Raw genomic sequence first — 25,491 nt, forward strand, 5'->3', positions numbered from 1 at the left:
ACGGTAATTCGTGCAGCTTTGCTTATCTCCAAAAAATCCGCTTATCTCGAAATATTTACCGGTTTTTTTTTATTTCGAGTTAACGAGGTATGACTGCGTATGTAACGAATTCTGATAAAGGTAGTTTGAACATGTCCTCTGCTGTGAAATCCTCTGTTGTGAACTCCAGAGGGTCAGGAGCCCTCCTCAGGCACTCAATGCCTTTAGCTCCTGCCCCTTCAACAGGAATTGTAACAACGTCTGCTGAAAAATAAAGTCTTCTTCTTCTTCTTCTTCTTCTTCTTCTTCTTCTTCTTCTTCTTCTTCTTCTTTGGTTCAACGTGGTGCATCTGTTACGCGATCGAAAGGACTTGCTTTATTACAATACCACAACACTTCCATTTCAGACGTTATAAATAGTAGGGTTTGCAATGTCTTTGAAAAAGCAAGATTCGTAAGTCGGGCTGTGGTGTTCTTGTTGATTTAAAACCTTTTCCTTTCATTGCGGCTATTTTGGTCGAGTTGGGTCAAGCAGCTGACCAGCTAAGGCTTATTTCTGAGTTTTCATGGAAGCGCCATATAACATGTATGGAGTGCACGAATTATAGTTACGATTCGTGTGCTCGATTTTTGTATTTGGTCAATCCAGAGGCAGATTTCTAGGATTAGGGGTTGTAAATTACGAATGGGTGGAGATGGCAAACGATAAAACCATTTTTTATACGGGATATGCACTAAAAAAAACGATGGTTCCGGTCTTTGGATAGAAAGCCGTAAAGGAGTCTCGCGTTACCTCTCGACGAAAAACGCAAGAAAATAATCTCAGAAGGCTGCACTCATAAATATAGAAAAAAAAATATTTAGAAAAAGAATTCTGAGGCCTGCAATGATCTTTGCAGCCAACACTGCGCCGTACTGAAAAACACCCCGACAGGAGCTTGGAGTAAAGAAATACTTTCTCTTTTGCAATACACGTTTTTTTTTTTTTTGTCTCGCCGAAAAGGGACCAACGAATGTGAACTAAAGCATTGCAGCTATGACGACGTATAAATTCTCGGAGTGAACAGGTCCTCTCAAGGCGATGTGCGGTCAACATTGAAGCGTAAATTATGACTGGGCTTAAAATAGCGAAAGAACCTTTCTCTATGCGTTGCTGCACGTATACGGTGACATTATATCGTCTGAGGTCAGGCTTATAGCGAGCCGCGGGGAAACTAAATCAAAACTGGTGGGAGAGACGGGGTGGGAGAAGGGGAGGTAATAAAAAGGAGGGAAAAGGGGGATCAGAAAATATTTGAGAAAAAATTAAAGCCGTTCCACTCAATGTGAAAGCTGTCGGAAGTGTAGGGCAGGGATTCGCCATAATGGGCTGTAGCGCCGTTATCCGCTCACTGCTACCCCCCAATGCAATTCAAATTTCCCGCCTTCGCGGTGCTCGCACGCTCCTGCCTGAAACAGCGCCAGCGGGAGTTCTGTTCTTTTTAGATGCGACTGCATCTCATTCACTCGCCTTGTCCCTGCATCCGGCGTCGGCGTTGTTGTCGGCGTCCTCCCCTCCCCCATTCTCCTCGCCGCGTGAGCTGCGCTCTCCGCCGCTCACCCCCTCTCCTCTCCGATAGCGAACACTCTCTCGCGAGGGGCATTGTATTGGATTCGAATGGATTGGCTTGGCTTGGCTTGGCTTGGATTGGATTTGGATTGGATTGGATTAAAATGGATTGTGTTGCGTCATAGCCCCTCGCCGTTATGCGCGCTATAAAACGCGGTGCCTGCGCCGCTCCGCTCCATCGTTCCAGCGCTGTTCCTCCGCTGTCCAACGCTGCAACGTGAACCCCCATGCGTCGCATCTACACAGGGGTTCCCGCGAGGGGAGGTGGGAGTTTTTGTGCTTGCTTTTTCTCCCGCACGTGCCGGCGTTGCACTGCCACTTCTCTTCGCTTACTATCGTAAAAACCAACCCAACCAGTGTTTCTAACTAAATGAACGCGGGTGTGTCTGGTTAATTACGTATGTTTTGCCTGAAATGTACCTGCAGTTTTCTTTGCGCTAAACAACGGCAAGATGAATGACAAGCGCCAGCAGTTCACGAGTTTCGAACGCTTGGGACTATATAAACCGCTTGGTTTCGAAGCCTCTGCGGGACGCCCTACGACGGTACGCCGTGTGGGTCTACTTGGGTCCGTTATCTCGCTGCTCCGCCTGATTCCGGCAGTCGCTTGATATCGAGCGTTACAGCGAGCTACAACGACAAGGCGAGCCCGTAAAGTGCTCTGCACTTGAAACCTTGACAAAGTCTGCTCTTCATGTGCGCCAGCGCCATGTGCGTCTAAATGGAGGAACCGCTATAGCTCAGCAGGAGAGGGGAGGTTCTGGTACTGATCCGAGTTCCCTGGTGTGATTTCTGGTACTCTCGGTCGTAATTCCGGCGCAGGTGAAGTAGAGAAGATCGCGCGTACATGAACTGCGGATAAAATTGGTAAACACAAAATCCGAGTTTGATTCATTGGAATGGCTGCTTTGTCCCAATAAAAATGACACAAATCATTGTAGATGTTGAGGAAATCAAATGCACCACTGGAGCCTCCCCAACCACTTACTCGCGGATTTACACGGCGTAACATTATCTTTTTGCGCCGTGTATTATCTTGCAATAAATTGTAGATTAAACCGCTCTAGCTCTAGAAATAACCGACTCATCTTGCGGAACAAACACTTTTCAAAATGACATTCACAAAGTCATGGATTGGTTCAAACAAAATTCAATTTTTGTAAATCTACGGAAAACAAAATTGGTATGCTTCAGGAACCCACATGAAATTGTTTGTCTGGATGAGCCTATATATTTGCGTATACATCAGAATGTACCTCTTCTAAATGTTTGCCCTTGAATTAGAGCCTGAAGTAAAATATTTAGGTCTCTTCTTTGACCAACACATCACGTGGAATAAACGTGTTGTTTTTATGCAAGAAATTAAGGGGTGTAACAGCTATAATTCACAACTTGAGGGGGAAGGCACCATTGAAATTAAGACAAACCATATATACATCACTGGCAGAAGGGATTTTGAGTTCAGGAATTACCCTGTATGGTTGCTACTTGCTCTACGAAAGTTGGACTCTCGGCGCCCGTTCTCTGAGGAGGCAATCCTGGGCCACTGGCCTTCTCCGTTGTCTGCGGACAAGGCGGCATAAGCGCTCCTGTGTTTCCTCAAAACGACGGAATTGCACAAAAGACTGTAGCGCAAGTCTACTCTCTACGAACTGTCTGAACTTTTTCGTATATAGTGTCCTACCGCTGGGCACACCACCCCACGCTCTGTCCGTACCTTTCCCCTTCTTTTTCTGTTTTCCTCTTTTTCCTCATTGTTCCCTTTTCCTCCATGCAGGATAGCATACTAGGCCGTAGCCTGGTTAACATTCCTGCTTTTCCTTTACTTTCTCTCTCTCTCTCTCTCTCTCTCTCTCTCTCTCTCTCTCTCTCTCTCTCTCTCTCTCTCTCTCTCTCTCTCTCTCTCTCTCTCTCTCTCTCTCTCTCTCTCTCTCTCTCTCTCTCTCTCTCTCTTTCTCTCTCGTAATACAACAATGTATAAACCGAATATTTAACGGAATAGCAAATAGCATTGCTTATGGAACAAAGTTTCAAGCGGCAAACATAGAGGACAAGTATTCTTATTTAGGTATACTTCAGGTGCGTGAGCTTTTTCGGTAGGAGGTGCCAACACGGTATTATTTCTGTAACCAGTTAAAAGTTCCTGCTAAGAAACGTTGGACGCTAAGAAAAACAGAAAGGTTCGTGAAGCCATGAGTGTACGCAAACTATGAAAAAAAAAAAATAGGATACCAGACGTGCCAGATTTTTTATTGCTCTCCGACACAATTTGTGTGATATAAAAACAGGAAAGAAAATGTTTAAGAAAATTCGAGAACATTGTGTCTCAGGTAACTTAAATTGGTGAAGAATGGTATATATTTGCGCTGTCTACAATTACGTTTTTGCTGTTTATGTTGCGTTGCAGTGCATATATCTGCGATGTGATTTTGAATCAAGCAGTAGTTGTCATGTCAAAATTTGAGAGTGTGGTTATTTTCTTTTTGGGTATGTTTACACCAACTGCCTGGAAAGCCAACGAGCATTTGGGGCTTTTGCAGACCGGAGAAAAAACTATGCAAAACATAAGCGAATAAAGCTGAATGAATGAATGGATAAATGTTTTGTGGGATTTGCGTCCGCCGAACTAAGTCACCGCTAAGAAACATGACTCTTGTTTTTAATTCGTATTTTTGCCATGCGGCATATGAAGAAAAGATAGGCCAATAGTTCCGTTTTATTGTATAACTTGAACAGTAAAGGTTTCCAGTTCCGAAACTAAAATCCCGTGCAGAAGGGCGCGACGCAATCACGGCGTTCATTTCAGCAATTACTGAGTTGGTCACTGGGTTGTTTTGGGCGCTTTAAGATTGCGCGGGAACTGCTGCAAAAAAACAGTAGTAGACCGAAGCTACGACACCCATACCGGTTTTTTTTTTAAACGGTACCATGGGCCGTGAAGACAAAAGTCCTCAATTTGAAAGAACTGGCTTCCAGTTATTCACTCAGCCCCATTACAGACATGAAAGACATTATTACAGGAAAGCTTTAGTAATCGCGTCGCGGTGGAGAATTTGACCTTCATTTGACGACAGCTGCGCAGCTGCTTCTGCCGACTTGGCGCATGCGCTTTCAGCAGCCGGATTTCGGTCTGACCACGTGACTCGCCGAGTGCATGCGAGCTTGACCATGGATGAGAGCGAGGCCGGGCGCATTCTCTGAGAGAGAGAGAGAGAGAGAGAGAGAGAGAGAGAGAGAGAGAGAGAGAGAGAGAGAGAGAGAGAGAGAGAGAGAGAGAGAGAGAGAGTACATTTATTGAGAGCGTTGTTTGAATCGTCGTCGGCAAGCGGCGTCTGACCGCCCCGCGGATATCGCCCGACGAGCTGCTTCACTGGAGCGGGTCTGGAATGTCAAGCGCGCGGAGCTAGCGTTGGTGACTCAGGAAAAGCGAACCTTTCGGCTCGGAAAACGCCGGAAGCGGAACCACAACCGCACACAACGGCAGGCTTTGGACAAGTAGTATAATAATTACGGCCAAGTCAAAGGTTAACCTTGTGAAACCAAGACTTAACCACGCTAAGCCAAGCTTTCGCTTCACATATCCATGGTTAGCTGAGCAAAGCCGGAGCCATTTTTTAACCGAAAAAACGCAAGAAATATTGCAAAACTTTCAAATTTCGCATCGCTTTGACGTAATATGGGTTGAAATGACGGGATATGGGCCAGAACTAAACACGTAGTTATGGATTTGTTAACTGCAGGTTGACATTTAAATGCTACGATGACCACCCGTCATGTTTGCTGGCGGCTGCTTAATTCGGCGCCCACCAATAGCACGAAAGAAATCCCTGGACGTCATATAAACCTTTTCATTCGTTAATAAGATTAGGACGTGTTCTGGGCTGTGTTGCGCATGAGTAGTTACATCTTGCTCTTGGCTGCGCCAATTATAGGGCCGCGAGTACAGCCAACTTATAAAATGGCAGCTCCCAGGAGTAAGAAGTTAAAAAGGTCAATAGAAATCGTGGGAAAGTAGCGGGGGGTCGCCACTACTGCGCCTGTTTTCTTTAATATCTAGAATATTTGGTTAAGGTTTGCGATAAAATCGGTATCATGGTTGTCAGAAAAAAGCAGTCATTATACCCAACGAAAGTTGTTTTTTTTTCTTTATGGCCACTTGAAACGCTGTTGAGTGTGGTTTTACCCCAAAGTGTTTTATTCCGGTATACACAAAAATTTCGGTGACGTAATATTTGTCACAGAAATGACTCCAGTACAACGAGGCCAGCGGCCTGTAAAGGGTGCAGCCCTGCACACAGGGTCTTCTTGCGCGCAAGCAACCTTTAGTACTAAAGAGTACGTTATAATAAGGGTTGTTCGTTTTCGGGTTTTATATTGTAACACGAAATTGTTTTATTTCGGGATACACCAAGATTTCACTGACGTCATATCCGTCACGGAAATGACGCCAGTACACCTTTGCCGAAGCGACCCGCCAGCAGGGCGTCGCACGCCAAGCACACACACAAGACAGCCGCCGACCCGCAAATAATGCTCAGCTGCAGATTTAGCTGCACATTACACTTTCGTGTTTTACCGATTCCTATGACGAAGGAATCAACCAGTTTTTTGTCTTCATCTTCGCTGCCGGCACTGTCATGCATCTACTACCGGAGCAAGATGCATACTTAGAGGAGTTGATTCGGCTCTACGCAGGCACTCTTCGGCTGTTGATGTGGGGCTCTTACAACGTGACAGTGCTGTGGAGTACGTACGGACCACGCAAGGCTGGCTGGGCTAGTGTCGACTTGCCGCACATCCCCGAAGACTTCCAGGTACGTCGTCGGGAAGCGGAGTCCTGCGCAGTGCGATGCTCGACATTGCTTTGTACTTCGAAGCTAGGGAGAATGGGTTCGATTTATTCCCTCTCGCGGCCATCTCATTTGTTTTGTAAAGTGTAGAAGCATCAATGGAGATACACTGATGCATATTAAAGGGACCCTGAAGCACTTTTTTTTTAATTTTTCTCGAAATCTTTAATGCTTGCAGAGCGTAGTCACCCAATACACCCAGTACTTAGATTAGGGGGTGACAAACTACCTTAGCCGAAAATTAATGCTCTATGCCCATCAGACGACTTAGAAACTTGCGCAAAAGTTTTTCTCGTTAATAACTGGAGTAACCGTATTTTGAACATTGTTCCTAAATAAAAGAAATCGCTGTAGCCCTATTTATTCGATTCCTGCGAGGACTCACTAGTGAACTCTAATGAGCATCTCGAAATTACTTATAGACCGAGCGCTATTTGTTGCTCGTGGTCGTCGAGGACGCTGAATGGACCGATGTCGCAATGTTGTCCTTTTTCCCCTTTTGTCCTTGTTTCATCAATCAACTGCTGTCAATTGCTGTCATCAATTTCATCAATTGCTGTCGAGCTGTTAAACCGAATTTCTCGCTCCCGGTCCGATCGCCGTTTGCCGTGCACTTTTCGGGGAAATAAGCCCCGATCGGCGTCTCGCGTGTGCGCAGCTTGTCTTCGAGGGGCGCACTCAAAAGCCGGGTGAAGTGGGCGTCGCCGTCGACGACGTCAGGCTGGGCCCCGAATGCCAGGACGTGCCGACTGCCGAGCCGCCACCGACTACTACAATTCTGCTGCCTGATGACGTCACCACCGAACTGGGTCAGTTGTTCACTCGACTTTTCTCACTGACTCCACCATCCAATGCGGTGAATGTATTAAGCGAACGCTCGACTACGCAATGTCTTGCAAGGTCATTCATCGTGTCGCAGTGACCTTGAGCTCTCAGATCGCAAATGTGGCAGGTGTGACGTCACGCCACGTGATCCGCTGCGAAGAGGCGTCGAAGCTGCGCACGCTCGAAACCTTGCCGTCCCAGGTACCACGTGGCTAAGGGAACATTAACCGGCGCTTTGGCGGCGCCTGGTCCGGCCATTGATGGCGCGCTGGCTGGGCCGTCTGCGCGGGCCCAAGTGACAGGCTGAATTTACCCAAAACCAAGTCAAACAGACTTTTCGCTCGTGATAACTAGGTTTACCAGTGCTAAAGCTGACCCATGTGGAAGATTTGACAGCTGTGCACGCAATTTTCAACTAAAAAGTGACTGGTTGCGAAACTAGTAAGCTATGTTAGCGAGCTGACTACACCGCAGGCATAGCGTCATGAACGATTTTCGTGTAGCGCACAAGAAGTGTCAAGCGCGCGCCACGTGACTCGAATACGTGCTTTATAGTCGGTCTTCCGAGTCGTTGAGCTGATTGATATTGAAACTCTTAACCCACCGCGGTGGCTCAGTGGCTACGGCGTTGTGCTACTGAGCACGAGGACGCGGGTTCGATTCCCGGCGGTGGCGGCCGTGTTTCTGATGGAGGCGAAAAGGAAAAACATCCGCGTGTACGAGATTTCGGCGCACTAAAGATCCCGAGTGAGGAACTGACTTGTGAGGAAACGAACGAGTGGCGTACATTGGGTGGGAGGGGCATTCCCACGCGATTGCGGGAGGTTTTACAAGAGGGGAGGTATTGGGGTTGGAGAGTTGTGATGTAGAATAGGGGTCTGCTCTAAAGGCGCGCGTCGTCGTCGTTTAGAGACGGATGAGATGGAGGATAATGGAAGTAGGGTCGGTAGTGGTTGAGTACTACAGCCTAGCGAGGAGGAGCGGGTTGAAAGACAGGGTAGAACGGCGTAGGCACCCATCCTCGAAAGGCATGTCCGCAAAAAACTGTTGCAGCAAGATGCGTGGGTCGTCTCATTCTCACTACCCGCCGCGGTGGCTCAGTGGCTAAGGCGTTGTGCTGCTGAGCACGAGGTCGCGGGTTTGATTCGCGGCCGCTTTTCAAATGGAGGAGAAAAGCAAAAAACGCCCGTGCGTATGAGATTACGGCGCACGTCAGATCCCTAGGAGGTCCAAATTAATCCGGAGTATTCCACTACGGCGCGCCTCATCGCCTGCGTTGCGTCAGCGCGTTAAAACCTACAATGAATGAATGAATGAATGCATCAATCAATCAATCAATCAATCAATCAATCAGTCAGTCAGTCAGTCAGTCAGTCAGTCAGTCAGTCAGTCAGTCAGTCAGTCAGTCAGTCAGTCAGTCGGTCGGTCGGTCGGTCGGTCGGTCAATCAATCTCATTCTCAGTGACGAAGGCATGTCGCGGAGTCCATACGATATGGCTTGTGAGGGGAGGATGGGTTGCCTCGAACTGTTTGAACCATTGCGAATTTATATTTTATTTCCGAAGCGTTTAGATAATGCAGGATATTGTACAATACTGTCTCAAAATACCGCAGCCGGACCTCTACGAAGCTTGATGACTGGGGAGTTTACGCAGCTTGTGATGTAGTTACAGCATGCCTGTTTGGACTCTGCTTTTACATTAACTAATCTAGCCGCCTGGAGCTGCGCTGGCTGCGAGCGCAATAGCGGTTTCTTAATCAGTGGTGGTTGTGGTGGAACGAAGGAGGGTGGCGGTGACCCGAGGTGTACGAGCGAAGATGTGGAGGGATGCCTTACAGGACGTCGATGGGTGGGTGGGTGGATGTAGTCTACGCTTATGTCACGTACGAGGTCTGTCCACACGCTTAATAATCTCGGCAACATTGTTGCAGATCGATGCTATTGTGCCCTTCACTTTTCATTTTCAAGAGTTCGACAAGGCCGGACGGGATCATGTAAGTCAGTGTAAAAGCAGAGCAGATATGTTTAGAGACGTTATCGGTATTTGTGTGCCGAAATTGCTGAGAGCAGGTTTTGTTGATGTATACGTGCATATATGACATCTTCAGGCGTTCCTCTTGCTCCAAATTACTCTATTGGTCACCCCCTTTTCCTTGTGTTCTTAACGCTTCTGGTTCATCTATTATATATAAAGAAGATGTTTAGAAACTAGAATAAAATTATGGGATACAGGGCATGTATTGAAATTGGAACGTGATATGTTAAACAAGGGATGTACTGAAATTGCTACGCAAAATTATGTTCTCGGCGAATTAGCTGCTAACCCGGCGTGGGGAATTCCAGCATCAAACCGACCTCCGTACTACACTCCTTTCAGTTTAGGCTTTTTATTTTATTGCGTAGCATTCTCTGCCGAGTAACCCCACAGCCAGGACCGTGTAACGCCCTGCATTTCTAAAATAAGAGAGATTTCGTGAAAGTTCGAGATATACAGTAAAACCCGGCTATAACGAACCCGGATAGAGCGAATTATGCTATATAGCGGACAAAAATAATTCAGTTACGGAAATACATGGGAAACATATTCCTTATAACGAAGTTCACATCAGATATATCGAACTCTGCGCGCCTAGAATGGCCGCCGAAATGCATGGTCTCGGAACGGCGATTGAGATGTGGATTGGCCGCGACGACGGAGCAAGAGTTGCGACTTAGACATTGCGCCTCGCACGGAGCGACATGACGCCCGACACTTGCCGTAACTGTTTCCGACGCGCGGGACTCACGACGGAACCCGCGCAGTCAGCGAGTCCGGACCAAGACAGCAGCATCGGTGAACTGTGGGAAGAGCTCCCTCACATTCCCGATGATGTCGCGAGTGAAAGCCGTCCGACGCTTATAATGAAGCGCTTTCGGCAGTCAACGTGCTCCGCCAATGCTTCTTAGATTTTGGAGGACGTGGACTCGAACTGGTGCAAATAATGTTTCGTGTAGAGAATCCTATGCTAGTTGAAGCCGCCAAAACGAAAGTGAAAACAAAAATCACCGCTTTTTTCTTCGCAAATTAGGCAGTTCAGTCGGAAAGTAGCTTTAATACTTGCAATAAATGGATTATTTTGGCTATGTAACGGCTACTTTACTGTGTTCTTTTTTGCACGCGCGGATGGTGGAGTTGAGGAGGGGGAGAGGGGCTCCCGCGGATTGCGAACTTGTAACGATAAGTTCGTTATAGGCGGGTTCGGCTATATCGAACTATTGGATATATTGAACTAATCGCGGTGCATATTGCAATGTGCTATAAACGGGTTTGGCTGTAGTTGTTGTAATAACGTAAATGGCGATAATTGGTCGAACGAAATTTTGAAGAACTAAAAAATAAGAAAAATATTAAAAAATTACGGGAAATGTCAAAACGTATACCGCATCCCATTTCCAGAAAATGCATATTTCACGAACGTTCTACCTGTGGTCGTTATAATAGCGTAAATAGACATAATTGGTCGAAAGAAGTGTTGAAAAAAACAAAACAAACAATAAAAATTTCAAATAATTACGGAAAATGGCCAACCGTGTAACACCCTGCATTTCCATAATAATGAAGATTTCGCGAAAGTTTAAACTGCAATCGTTATAATAGCGTAATGGGAGATAATTGCTCGGACAGGACTTGGAAAAATCAAAAAAATTTGGATGGAGAAAACTCACACTCAAGACACGTGGCATAGGAATGCCACGCATAGATGATTCTCCTAATATCTGCAGAATTTTTTACATCTTACGCACAGCTGTTTTGAATAAGAGGCTGTTCACCACTGCACTGCTCGGTCGGGGATCTCATTTTGATTCACTCTCCGGCAGAGGGCGCATTACTTTGATATTCCAGCGTCGTTTATCACGCCACCCGCCCGAGAGCGCCGAGGCACCGCCGAAGCCCGCCGACCCAGAGCGACCCCCGGTGGCCTCTTCACTTCCACTCCGTCAAATAATGAGCGACTCCAGCGGCGCCGAGTTAAGTCTCGGGCTTTACAGGGCGGACGCGCCTAAAGGGCGATCAACAAGCTCTCCCGCTGGTCTCCCGATTAGGAGCGGACTGATTTTTGAGCACCCCGTGATCCGCCACCGCCGTGGCTTTGACTCGACTAAGAATCGCGGGAATGTGTTCGGGAGAGACAAAAAATGGACCCACGCGTTCGGGATTGACGACGGAGAGGAATTTATTGCGTCTCCGCCTACCCCGGAGAGTGCCTCGACTATCGCGTCTGCCCGTCTCTCTTTCTTTTGTCTCTAACGCTTTTTATTCCCCGTCTTTCGTCGAAGTCCTCCCGTTTGTGTGCCTCAGAAACGCGGATTGAATCCTCCTTCCCCAAGCCCCGCTCCTCCTTCGGCGCTGGGCATGGAAATTCGTCCGGTGATATATGTTGCCTCTCGGATGCTCGTCTCGGAGAAGACTGTCCGAGGCAAGAGAGCGGGGAAATACTGAGCGAGATATTTGTTTAATCCTGCGTCTGTTTTGCTGCGCCGTCTTTTTGTTCGGGCGCCGCCGTCGCCGCGACTATTTCCTCCGTGAAAAGAGCGCTCTTTACGCCCGCCGTCTTGGGGGCCCTTTGTGCATCGCAATTTGATGCTCCGTGTCGCAAGCGTTTCGCCGAGGGGAGATGGTCGGTCTCTGCAGGCGCGCGCATCTCTCGCATTCCTGCCTCCTCCCTTTGTCTTCTTCTTCTCCTTCTTCGACGCCGCTGTCATCGTTGACGGAGCTTGTTTGCCCGGTCGCTGTTGTTTCGGTACGGCTTGGAACGGCTTCGAGACGAATGGGCCTTTGGAGTGCTTTTCAAGGGTGTGCAGTTCCACACGTCGATGAAGGCGCTTCTGGCGTGAATGCAAGCGATGAATTGTGGGAAAAAAATAGACCGCAAAGGAACAATTTTTGCGACGAAAGAGTGCATGCTCATTGTTTTGATCGCAGTACGTTATTGTGTTAATATTCCACGAATTTTATTACAACGAAGCGTTGCGAGAAGAACCGATTGCTTATTGGTTGTCTTTAAGAATCTAATCAGAGTGACGTGTGCTCTGCGAAAATTTACCGTTGGACAGAGTCAACCATGTTTAGCAGCCTAAACTCGGTGTATTGACAACTCGTGTCGCGCGTCCATTTGCGGCGCATAAGAAATAGCTCATGATTTAAAACTTGTCGAGAAAGACGTAAGGAGAAGACAGGGATGTTGGAACAATCCTGCTATCTTGTACGTGGGGAAAAGGAAAGTGAGAAGAGTTAAGATAAGATAAGATAAGATAAGTTAAGATAAGATAAGATAAGATATATTTAGCTCATCAATGTACAGTTAAACTGGATGTAACAAACCCCTATGTAGCGAATTCCTGGATTTAACGATGTGTTTCAATTCCCCATTGCCAGCCCCATTGAAACCCGTGTCTTTTCGACTTCTATGTAACGAAGGCGTTGCGACGGTTAACCTGGATGTAACGAATTCGCTACCCTGACGAGCCATTGTTTTAGATGCGAAGCATCTCATGCTCGGGGCTGTGTCCCTCCCTCCTTCGTTGTCGTTGTCCGCCGACCACAACTCTACTGCGCATGCGCGTCTCTTCGGCACCGTCAGCGTTTGGCCTGACGTTAGCGCAGTTCATTATCAAAAGAAATAGTTAGGCGGCGCCCGGTTTCGATCCCACGACTCTCTGGCCGCAACGGGAGGTACGTGGCGCTCTTCACACTGCGCTACAAACCGAGACGGGAGCGTGAGCTACGAACGCGCCTTATGGCACTCACTCATTCAAACTACGTCAAGAAGCTACTGATACAACGAAGGCACGCGAAGCTGAACGTCAACGGAAACGACGAACTGAAAACTAATGGGAACTTCAGTCGACACCATGGCTGCTTCGCATGCTACTCAGGGTTCCCCTACGGGAAGATGGTGTAATTTTTTTTAGCAGTTTTACTCAAAAATCGGTTGGAGGAATGCACTAATTTAGCGGATTTTACCCGCACCGCCATGTACCGTGCGTTTCCACGCGTGAGAGCGCTGTCGGATGGCTGCTATAGGCATGTCTGTCGGGGTGTAGCCGCGCGTCTCCACTGCTATCAGTGGGGTTGGTTCTTCGGTGATGATTTCTGCTGCAAAAAAAAAAAAAAACACGAAATTTTTCTCTTTCCAAGACAAGCTGGCATGTTTAAATAACGTCTTCGCCAGCGCCAAAAAAAGAACGCCGCCGCTAATTACAGAATCCCACAGCTAACACCTTCTCATCTCACCAATTTTGAGCATGTGCAGCTTTCCCGCTCATGGCAGTCCTTTAAACAGTGATTACTCTGCAGTTTTTTAGCGAAATGAAAAGTTCTTTTGCACAGCTAATATTTTGGTGAATACTTGCTTTGCGCACAGTTTCAAGTCGCGTACGTTGCGCGACTGGGTTCCTGAGCCATGGGAACTATCCCATAGAAATGCATGAGGAGTTAGATTTGACAGCAAATTACACAAACAAATATTCAGAAACCTGAAATATTCTTTTAGCGTTTTAATCTTCACGTTGGCTTCTAGCTTTATGCCAAATATCATTTTCCTAAAGTGGTTTTTCTAGGTTCCCGAGAGGTTGTAATTTTGAGCGAGAAAGCTGGGTATGTGCTGAAAAGAGCACGAAGTTCGCAAAAAGGCGTCATTTCAGCGCATGTTTGGTCCTTCAAACGCGTCGAACCACCGAGAAGTGTCAAAAGCAGAAGTGATACTTAGGTTACGTTTGTAAATACAGGTAGTAAGTGACCTTGCCTCTTTGTAGTGCCGTGTAGTGGCTAAGCTCGTGGAAAAGCAGTAGGCGGAAGTGACGCAGTTTTTCACAGTGAAATGAATTCCTGATTGGCGAGTTCGCCGTCACTGATTATAGCATTTTGGTCTCGTTTATGCTTCAATCACGCATGTCCTAACTCGAAGCCTGCATGCAACGAAAACCTGCATATAACGAAAAAATTGGGAATTTTTGTCAACTTCGTTGTACCCAGGTGTAACTGTACAACAATATAGTCGAGCGAAAGCCCAAGCCTTCAGATGGCTTGTGTGGCGACGCCTTACAGCAGCGATGGTTTCACTGACTGATTGCGTACAACCTTCTGTTATGAGATGTCAGAGAAAATACAAAACAACACCGGATAAAGGGCGATAAAGGTCCACAGGAGACACAAAAGTTAGAAAAAAATTGCCGAAATAGAAAAAAGAAGTCAAACATGAGAACAGAGCACAGTACACAGATGTATGCCCATTTTTAGAGCACAAGACGATCGTTTTCAGCAGGTGTCACTGGAGACTTGTGCTTCAGTATTTTGTGCTATAGTTGACAACGAGATGGAGATAAGGAAGGAACACGAGATTGAAGCCGCGAAAAGGAGCCGCGAAAAGGGGAAAAGGAGGAAAAACTATTGAAATCACAAAAACTGCCTTGTTACGAGCGGAATGAAAGAAACAGACAGTAAAACTCAAGGAAACAAAATAAACTCCAAGCCTTGTTAAAATAACTTGCGCAGGGTTGTGAGGAACCAACCAACTGAATGCAACCAACAATAACGGTAGTGGGGAACCCGCAAGATCGGTTGACAATAATATTCCGGGCGATGAAATGGAACGGGAAATGTTAGTGCCGAAAAAGGTTATAAACCCCGACTTGACAAATAAAAAGAACTTGCTTTCTCTGGTCCAGTTTTTTTACCAACCAAAGAATGCCCCGAATAAAAACGCGGGCGATGAGGCACGCCGTAGTGGAGGGCTCCGGATTAATTTTGATCACCTCGGGACCTTTAACGTGCGCCGAAATCTCGCACACACGGGCGTTTTTGCTTTTCGCCTCCATCAGAAAAGCGGCCGCCGTGGCCGGGAGTCGAACCCGCGACCTCGTGCTCAGCAGCGCAACGCCTTAGCCACTGAGCCACCGCGGCGGGTAAAAAGGAAAGGAAACATGAAAAATTGCCAGGTGTGTGACTCACTCACTCACTCACTCACTCACTCACTCACTCACAGCGCACGCACGCATTCATTCATTCATTCATTCATTCATTCATTCATGCATTCATTCATTCATTCGTTCGTTCGTTCGTTCGTTCGTTCGTTCGTGCCGGGCTCCACTCTCAGCCATGCTCTCCAGTGACAGCCAAACCACATTGCACACAGACAGCCAAATGCACTTATACATTTGCGGGCGTTCTGCGGACGGGCAGCGATCCCAGGCGTCGGCGGTCCCTGGCGCAACAGACACGCGCAGGGGAGCGTCCTCCTCGATCTCCTTGGGCGCGAGGTGCCGCCTTCCCTCCCGGCGGGCTCCTATTCCCAAGAGGTCGGCGGGGCGTCACCGTGGCAAATGGGGCCGCGCATTCAACCTGACAGCAGCACACCGCCGCCGCTGCTCCGTCGCCGAGACCGCCGCCTCGCTGGATTTGTGCCGCGTGCACCGACCGAGCTCGCCGCTCCTTTGGCAGGCATCCTCCTCCACCTCCTCCTCCTTTCGGCGTCGTCACCATCCGACCCATCTTCCTTATCCCGCTCTCATCCGCTCGTCTCCACTGGTATTCAAACGAGAACAAGCAGAAAGGGTGCGCATTTGATTTCTGGCGATGTCTTGATCCCGTAACTTCCGTGCTGGGGAAAAAATGGGGGGTGAGAATCCCCCCTGAATTGGTGTTGTATCTGCAATGCAACACCAACTCGCCCAGGAATCCGTACCCGTGAGAATCCACAGCCGGTGAAAATTTATTTGGAGACAATTTGTAGCGATATCTTGATCCCGTAGCTTTCGTACACGAAAAAAAAAGTCGGGTGAGATCCCACAGTTAGTGGAAATTTATTTGGAGACAGTTGGATGAATTGTGCAAAAGTCATCTGATTATTTTTAATGAAACACCAACCCTTCGATGCCTAGTGTTGCTCACTCAAACAATATTTTTTTTATCTTGCGCTTTGTGGTTTTTTCGACATTTAACACCACCTATTGACAGACAAAGAATCCCGGACCTTCAAAAATCAAAGAAAAGAGGGCAGCACGTAATTCCGTGTGCCAAAAAAAAATATTGTTTACGCGTGTTAACTCGAATCGAGCCCGCGTTCCCCATGAGGTAGTGACAGGTAACCGAAATTGTGTAATTCCGTTGTTCTTCCAAATGATAGCTGTACAACCTTTACGTAATTGTCTTCACTCAAAGCATAAATCATGGTGATCAAGGTAGCCCTCTTGTTCAAGCGATATATGGGCAGCCAGTGCCCACTGTTTCCTAGTGCCCAATGTGTCCTGTTGTCCGTCCTAATGAACCAAATTTTTTTTTCTGACTTCATATTTGTGATGTCGGAAATCCTTTTCGACCATAAAAAAATTCTCACCCGCGTAAGCAAAATAATGAAGTTTTGGGCATCAAAGGGCTTTAACTCTCTGACACCTGTTAAACAATTTTGGCAGTGAATGTTCTTTACTGCTGTCTGCTCTACACTTCCGCACAAATTCTCTCTCGTGATGCAGTTATAATCGAAAGCAAGGTTATTGGGATACAAGTTGCTAAAGAGATGTACCGAACCTTCAGATATTACCGAACCTTCATATATTATGCAGAGAATGATTTTTGCGAAAAAGGGTAAACATTAAAGGGGCCCTGAAAGGCGTTTTGAGCACACTAAATTGACTAGCGCAATCGTTAGATTGGGTCGTCAACATCATCTGTGCCAAGTATTACTCTTTTACGCGCAGCGGAAAGCTCACACTTTTGTTGCAAAGTTGGTCGCTTTTTTCTCACCCTTTCCTTCGTGTTTTTGGACGCCGCCATCTTCACATGTCTACATCATCGATTCCCAGATGTTCGTCATGAGCTAGACATCCTGCTATTGGGCGGCTTTTTCACGCACTTCCGGCAAAGAGATGAGTCGTCTGCTCAGCGTCGGCTCGCCGGCTGATCTGCCAGCGGAGTGCCGGAGTGCTTGGACATTTTACGACAAACGAAACAAGTGTAAACAAACGCTTAACCGTTTGTATTGAATGCGACAGGGCCATAACACGACATGAATATTCTCTTACTTGAGTACGTTCCATAAAGAAAGCGTTGAAGCCCCGTGGCACTTCTTTCTTGCAATCGCAGAGAACGCCCTGAGCCGAATTCCCGGGTTTGACGCATACATTTTATTCAACTTCCAAACAATCCAGAGATGCGTTTCGAACGAACACAACGTCACAACATGCGTTGCAAGTACGAACCGCGATTGACAGACGATGGGTTGCCTCCTCCTGCCCCTCGTAAATTCGGCACTCACCTCGCGCGCGGTTTGCGGGGACGAACAGCAAGTCACTTAACTCCGGCGCACAAGCCGAGATGGCTTTTAGCCACGCACACTGCACATACCCCATGCGAGGTTGAGTCGTACGCCGCTTGAGAAAGATAATCCAGACTATGGGAAGCACTATCCACCCGCAGAAGCACAACGCATTTCATCGAGAAACAAAGGCGTCCAGAACACACACACCATCGCCTCCTGTAATGCCAAACGCATCTCGCCCTGAGTGAGTAGTATGCCTGCAGTGCCCATATGCCGCGAGGTGGGGCCCCAAGCTGAACCGGGATCACGCAACGGTAACTGACTTCTAGAGCGGTTTGTGCCTTGTTGCCAGGGCAACCGATGTTTGATATTGTCAAAGAAATGGTGCTCGCTCCAGCGCGAGGAAGCTCAGAGCCGTGGCGGAGCATGTTTTGCCAACGTTGCCGCTCTCCACCACGCGTCGCCCCAAGCTGAACTGGCGTTTTGTGATCGGGTTCTGTATCGGTTCAAAATGTCTTTTTCACATGCCACCGGCAGGAATTACCACCGCCACAAAATAAGACCCGGCACCAGCGGGGCCACATCTGATACGGCGCTTTTTGGATAAACAGTGCGCTGTGCATCCAAGGGAGCGAGCGCAGGATCCTGCCCGTGCGGCTGCGAGTTCGCCGCCGATAAAAAGTCGCGTGCCGCCGATAGCAAAGTTCTGGAGCAACGTACACCGCGAAAGGGCAAGGCCAGGCCGCCGCACACATGGGGCCAGATTTTTCGTTCGCTTTTCCAGCCTTGAGCGGAGTGCGGAATTCATGGTGTCAACAAAGCTTGCCCGTAGCAGACGGCTGTGGGAGCAGCGAAATAGCGGAAGTACGTCACCGCCGAGGAGCGCAGCATCATGGGAGGGAAGGCTCGCTCGCCGTCAACAGCGGAGAGTAAGTTGAAAGGAGGAGGAAACGCGGCGCGACGATAATGCGCGTTTTTTGATTTACGATTTCTCAGCTAATACTCATCGCTTCAACAAAATTCTTGCGGGAGGAGATTGCTAATACATTGCTTTATTTGGTTACATGTACATCCACGCATCGGCGGAAGGTATTTCAGGACCCCTTTAAAGAAAACTGAACAGTGATCAATAAATGGCTACGAATTCTATACACAACGAGGTTATTTCCTATGCCCCTGAATGGCGACCGCAGAAGTAATCCTGCGCCGATGACAGCATGTAGTAAGCTATGTAGTGAATAAGCTACTCTTATTAGAGAAAGGACTAGGGCACTGGTGTGTGCAGAACTACTTTGTGGTTAACTGAGGAAGACCTCGGGAAGAGAGTCGAAACAGTTTTGCGAACTTGTCTGCTATTCATAAAATTACGATGCACTGCAAGAAATTTGGCCGATGATTGTAGGAACAACACGTACTATTGACCATCTTCTCCGCGAACTGAAAGAACGGGCAGTGACAGGGCTTAGGAACGCCGCTGAGCTCTGGCTGGATGTTCTGCGGAAGTTTGGCTGTTCTGTGTATCCTTTCCGCTCGATCCTCTTGGAACGGATGCTGGGAACGCTGTCACGTTTCGCACACTGGCTGTTTCCGCGGGCTATCGGCAGGGTTATGGAAGTACCGGTCATACATGGACACGTATGGGGTGATAACGGGCTGCCCATATAGAGAGATGGTATGCACTTCCACCCCAACCACTTTATATAATATTAATTTCTTTATTTTTTCCATCCTTTGCGATGAGGAAGGCAAGGAAAAAAAGCTGTAAGAATAGCTTGACCAGGGCCTCCCCCACCCCAAATGATGCACAATATCACACGTTCAAGTTGTAAGCAGCGTAAATGGCAGATACCCTGTTTCGGTCTCCAGTTTTACCTTAAAGGGACCCTGCAACACTCTGTGGGCAGTGGCAGTAAACCTGCGCGACGTTTAGATTACACTGCGAGGAATACTTGAGCCAAATATTACACGTTCAACGTGAGGCGGTGAGCGCGCGAATCGGTGTGGAAAGACGCGGAAAAACCAACCACGCTCTCTTCAATTTTCCTAAATATGCACTCCTGGCATGGCCTTAATGACGTAATTGCGGCAATTGATGTCGTATTGGTTGTTGCTGGTCAACTTCGCGGCTTATTTCTCGAATTTCCTGTGACGATCCGCCGTCGTCGGCGCAGTGTACCAACCTCTTGTATGCCTGAACATGTGCGCACATTTTTGGCGTTTCCTTTGTGTTTTGAGTGGGCCCTGAGTTTGAGTGATGAACTCAATACTCCCCTTTCAACGAGACCACTCGACAACAAACGTTCATTGCTTCAAAAACGCCCTACCAACTTCAGCGCGCGCTTGCGTGCAGGCAGCCATGCCTGCTTTTTTGTGGCACCAGGCCGGAAATAGACCCTTTCACATTGCGGAGAAATGGAGAAAACTCCCCGGCCTGTGATATATCGAAGGCTGCCAAAGAGAACGCCGCGAGCCGCCCCCTTCTTTTTTTTTTTATCGCGTGTAGTTTCGGTGATAGTGAACTGATTTTCATCATTCTTTCGGGAGGAGATTGCTGGGACAATAGACTTTACCCCAAAATACATTCTGATCAGTCGATGGTAAGTGCTGCGAGGTTCCTTTAAGACTGGGTGATGGTGTGAAAGTGGACTAGTGCCACTCACGAATAAAAATCGAGCTTACTTCGCGTAGATTTTATTCTACATTTAAGAGCTCGCATGGAAGGTTGTTGTCGCGACTAAAGGAAATGAGCCTAACGAAGAACATGATACGTTGGCGCGCCAGTCTAGAGTTACAGGCACATTTTTCTGGCGCGTTCCAAACAGTCTGGATGAGTGCTCGCTGACTTACTTCCTTTCCTCCTCGTCCAGTCATCATCATCATCATCATCATCACTATCATCACCAGCCTATCTACGTCCACTGCAGGGCAAAGGCCTCTCCCATTAATCTCCAATTACCCCGGTCCTGTGCTAACTGCGACCAATTTATCCCCGCAAACTTCTTGATCTCCCCTGCCCATCTAACTTTCTGCCTTGTCCTGCAACGCTTTCCTCCTCTAGGTATTCACTATGTTACCCTTAATGACCAACGGTTATCTTGCCTTCGCATTACATGCCCTGCCCACGTCCATTTCTTCTTCTTAATTTCTATTAATATGTCCTTAACACGCGTTTGTTGTTCCCTGACCCACTCCGCTCTCTTCTTGTCCCTTAATGTTACACCTATCATTTTCCGCTCCATTGCCCGCTGAGTCGTTCTCAATTTAAGTTGAACCCTCTTAGTGAGCCTCCAAGTTTCTGTCCCCTAGGCGAGTACGATGCAGCTGTGATACACTTTCTTCTTCAGGGACAATGCTTGGGGTGCGGCATGAACCCGGTGACCACTGCCGGTAACGTGCACTCCCTCACCAGAGCAGGATTGGCCACCCTGGTGTGGTAACGGCCACAACCTCCCATGAATACGCCAATTAACCCACGGCTCGTCCAGTATCACGGGACAACTCTTGGGTCCACAACTGCTTTCGTAATTAATAGTCGCTTCCGACGCACAGATACGAGTGGTTCGCGCTAGTACCTATTGGTGTCATCACAACGGCTTTCGGTTGAAGCTATCTCTCAGATTGTCACGGCGTCGTAAACGAAAAAAAAAACAGTAAATGAAGCTCACACTAACGCGAAATACTTGAAGGTAGCGAAGCTGTACGCAACCTTCACGACCATCACGATGGTTTACTACGATTGCAGCCGATTTGCTTCTTCTTCGCTGCCTCAGCGACCTTTACTACATCGTTATTGCTATAAGTGTGGGCTTCTTTCACTTTTTTGGACGTGATAATCATTGGACATCACCTTGGAGGGGCGTACGCTGTGACGTGTCTTTTTCGTTCCAAGCAAGTATTGGCACGATTACGGTGAACGCTGGTGTTTTTGCCGATCTTGGCCTATCTCACTAATTGGGTATGCTTGGCTTGACGAATGTGCTCCGGGGACGCTGGGCGGTCGCCGCGAGGCACGCACACACGAGCGCTTGGCATTTTCTTGGTTTTGTTAACTTCCGGACGGTCACCGCGAGGCGCCCGCTCGCGTGCGCGCGTTCGGCAATTTTTTTGGTATTTTTAGCTGCGGACACGAAATATTACGATTCGCTCAACAGCTTCGTTGTTAAAAAAAAAACAAAAAAAAAAAAACATTTGTGGCGGAGTAGCTCGGGGGCGTAACTACTCTTGCAAGGAGGCCAAGCAGTGCTCTATTTGATTGTAGCTCAAAAAGCTGCAGGCACAATACGCGCAAGTGCGCTCAGGTTGTTCAATGTTCGGCACCTGCGGAGAATAAGCCGCAGCTGGGAGCGGCCGACCAAAATCCAGTGGGCGTTATTTTTGTTTTCAAGTTGACGGGTGGTAAAGCAAAAGGACACTTAGGTGGCGGCTAATATCCCTGCAAGCGTAAACAACAAATCCTACTGAAGGAAGTCAATAGCGCTAACCGCGGGACTTTGTAGGCTAGACGGGAACGAGCCAGCTAATCGCATCGATCGGCAGTCAACGAACCGAGTGGAGTTCTGCTTCATCCACCTACTTCGTGAATACGGCGAAAGACCCGAGGCGCGTAATGAGCAAATACGCCACTACTCGCCACCCTGTCAGAAACTTGACATAGGAGACGCCATATCATGGCGACCAATTCAAACGAACACCTATCCAAATCTCCACACATACAGAAGAACGATTCCACATCAATGTCGAGACACTTTCCCCAACTGCAGTGGTAAACCGGCACTATGCCATGTTAAATGAGGATGTACGCATACGGGGCCAGTTAGTAACCCATCGCAGTAGAAAGAAGATAACTGTGAGGCAGATTCCACCAACTCGGACCTGGAGCTTCCGAGAAACTGATTAAAAATCAGTCTCTAGAGTTGGCTGCATCCAACAAGGTTTTTAGATGCAGAGCATCTGATTCACTCGCCTTGTCCCTCCGGCGTCGTCGTCGTCGTCGTCGGCGTTGTCCACCCCTCCGCCATTCTCCTCGCCGCGCCAGCTGCGCTCTCCGCCGCTCACCCCCTCTCCTCTCCGATAGCGAACACTCTCTCGCGAGGGGCATTGGATTGGATTCGATTGGATCGGATTTGGATTGGATTGGATTTGGATTGGATTGTATAAAAGTGGATTGTGTTGTATTGTGTTGCGCCATAGTCGCGGCACGTTGCGTCATAGCCGCGGCAGACGCGCTGGGGCCGGCGCATGTGCAGTACTCTCTCTTCCGCGGTTTCCTCTCCTTCGGGCGCGCTGCGCATATAACCGGTGTGCCGTTCTCCGGCGAAGCAACATCCACGCTTGGCTCAAACACCTAGAGTCCACGCCGCTTTACAAGTACGCCAACGTCGTCATCGACTGGGACCGGCTTACGCAGTCCCCTCAACGTTATGCGCGCTATAAAACGCGGTCCCTTCGCCGCTCCGCCTATGCGTCGCATCTACACAGGGGTTCCCGCGAGGGGAGGTGGGAGTTTTTTTGAGATGAAGACTCCAACCGTCGTTCTATCGTGAAGATATATTTATCCTTCGTTCCGAATACAGGTATTACTGATGAATATACATTGTTTCACCAATCAGAGAAGAATGTCGGCAATTCCAGTATAATATACCGTATTTTCGTGCGTATAACCCGCCCTTGCATATAATCCACACCTTACTTTTAGCCCGCCAGTAAAGAAAAAAAAAAACTCGCGTATTTCCCGCACATTTGATACAGGAAAGGCTTCACCAAACCCACTGCTCAAGCTACACATCACGTTCTGGGTAGACTAGAAAAGCGTATATTTAGCAAGTAGAATATACCGACTGCAAAGCGACAGCCACAATTCACTCAGTGTCACTGCGCTCGTCCTTGTTTTTTCTTCCTTGTCGTATGTTTTGCGCGATCGCTACCATGGAAAGCTGTGTTACTGCGTGGGAGCTTCACGGCATGAAGGGCATTACCGTGAAGCTGCGCTTAAGGAAAACCCCCGCGTATTATCCGCACCTCTACTTCCCCACTGAAATTTTCGCACTTTTGGTCTGTGTCATACGCGCGAAAATACGGAACCTCATATAACGGCAGTAGGGTCCAACGAGTCAACTACGTTTCCCTCCTGTACTCAGGGTAGAAAGACGAGTTTGCCGCGTTTTGCGGGAGGCAGTGTGGTCCGTTGAGGTTAGACTAGAAACGAGACCGCCGCCAATAGGTTCATTATCAATATTGAGCCCATTTTAGGCCTAAAATATCGCTACACCACTTCGGTACTCACCTCGCCAAATTTGTTTTCTGGGCGGTCCCTTAAGTTTTCAAGATGCTGGCCAAACTCAGGTCAAAGCATGGGAGATTAAAACATGACTAAACCACTTTGAATGATCTCGTCGCCGAATTTTTAAAGGGACACTGCAACTCGAAATTTTCTCGAAATTTTCAAGGCTTGCGAATGTAGTCAATCATCACATTCAGTACTTAGAATAGGGCTTCACAGAGTACCCCTACCAAAAATCACTGCTCAACATACACCAGATAACTTCGAAATTTGCTCAAGAAGATTTTCCCTTTTTCCCGGTCTTGGAGTTTTTTGAGTACTCAAATAAGTAATTATAGTGGTGTATCCGCCACGGTGGCTCAGTGGCTAAGGCGTTGCGCTACTGAGCACGAGGTCGTGGGTTCGATTCCCGGCCGCGGCGGTCGCTTTTCTGGAGGCGGAAAGCGGAAACGCCCATGTGTTCGAGATTTGGGCGCATGTTAAAGATCCTCAGGAGGTCGAAATTAATCCGGGGCCCTCCACTACGGCGCGCCTCATCGCCTGCGTTCCGTCGGCCCATTGAACCCTACAATCGTTAATTATAGAGGCGTTGCGGCTATTGGGTGGCTTTCTTTTAGTTGCAGCAATAAACGCATTCTATAGCTATTTTAAGAAAAAAGGAAACCACAAACGCAAAGCCGATACGGAAGGCGTGGCTTCGGCGAGGGAATCACACGGTGCCGCTCGGTGCTGTGGATAATTATAGCTTTCACAATGCTTTCAGACGCGAAGGAAGGAGTGAAAGCGGTTATCGGAAGTGTTGCACGATCGCCTCAAGTTTATTGGCTGCATTCATGTCCCTTTTACGGAAGGGAATTTCTTTTATTTGAAGGCGAAAGCCTTAAATATCTGTAATATAGAGGAACTGAGGTACGCAAAATTAATGTGTGGTACGCGGAATCGCACAAAAAACGGAGCGGGCACCGGGAAAAGAAAACAACAGCGCCGGAGGAGTGTAGGCCTTTGCCGTATGTGCAAAACGAGCCGCCTTGAGAGAAAAAATACCCTTGTGGCCGGACAAGTGGCTCCTGGCGATGGCGAACGAGCAGAACCGGCTGTCCAGGGGCTGGTCAAGTGGAGATGGGTGCACCCCCTAGTTCAACAGAATGTTCGACAGTTCAAGTTGCTAAACCCAAGGACGCGGGTTTGATTCCCTGTGGCGGCGGGCCGCTTTACTGATGGAGGAGAAAAGCAAGAACGCCCGTGTATTCGAGATTTCGGCGCATGTTAAAGATCTACAGGAAGGTCGAAATTAATCCGGAGCCCTCCACTGTGGCGCGCCTCATCGCCTGTGTAGCGTCGGCGCTTTAAACCTTACAATCAATCAATCAATCAATCAATCAATCAATCAATCAATCAATCAATCAATCAATCAATCAATCAATCAATCAATCAATCAATCAATCAATCAATCAATCCAACCAGTCATACGATCGATCGATCAATCAATCCAATCAATCCAATCAATCAATCAATCAATCAATCAATCAATCAATCAATCAATCAATCAATCAATCAATCAATCAATCCATCAATCACTCACTCACCAGCACAAGTGCAGGAGAAGTTCAAGTGCAGAAGAACGGATGATCAACCGTATGTTCAACTAACGG

General features: G+C 47.9%; 1 protein-coding gene across 2 annotated transcripts in view; it reads left to right on the forward strand.

Moving 5' to 3' along the window:
• LOC144163044 (uncharacterized) overlaps window positions 1-25,491 on the forward strand; it is a 136,210-nt gene that overhangs the window by 67,698 nt on the left and 43,021 nt on the right. For both annotated transcript variants that reach the window (XM_077693829.1, XM_077693830.1), the window contains 2 exons: window positions 6,284-6,402; window positions 7,097-7,247. In XM_077693829.1, the coding sequence (XP_077549955.1) occupies window positions 6,284-6,402; window positions 7,097-7,247 (270 nt within the window). The remainder of the gene's footprint in view (window positions 1-6,283; window positions 6,403-7,096; window positions 7,248-25,491) is intronic.

The sequence above is a fragment of the Haemaphysalis longicornis genome, unplaced genomic scaffold, assembly GCF_048455015.1.
Source record: "Haemaphysalis longicornis isolate Haplotype H1 unplaced genomic scaffold, Haemaphysalis longicornis Haplotype H1 scaffold_12, whole genome shotgun sequence".
In the NCBI taxonomy this organism is placed as follows: Eukaryota; Metazoa; Arthropoda; class Arachnida; order Ixodida; family Ixodidae; genus Haemaphysalis; species Haemaphysalis longicornis.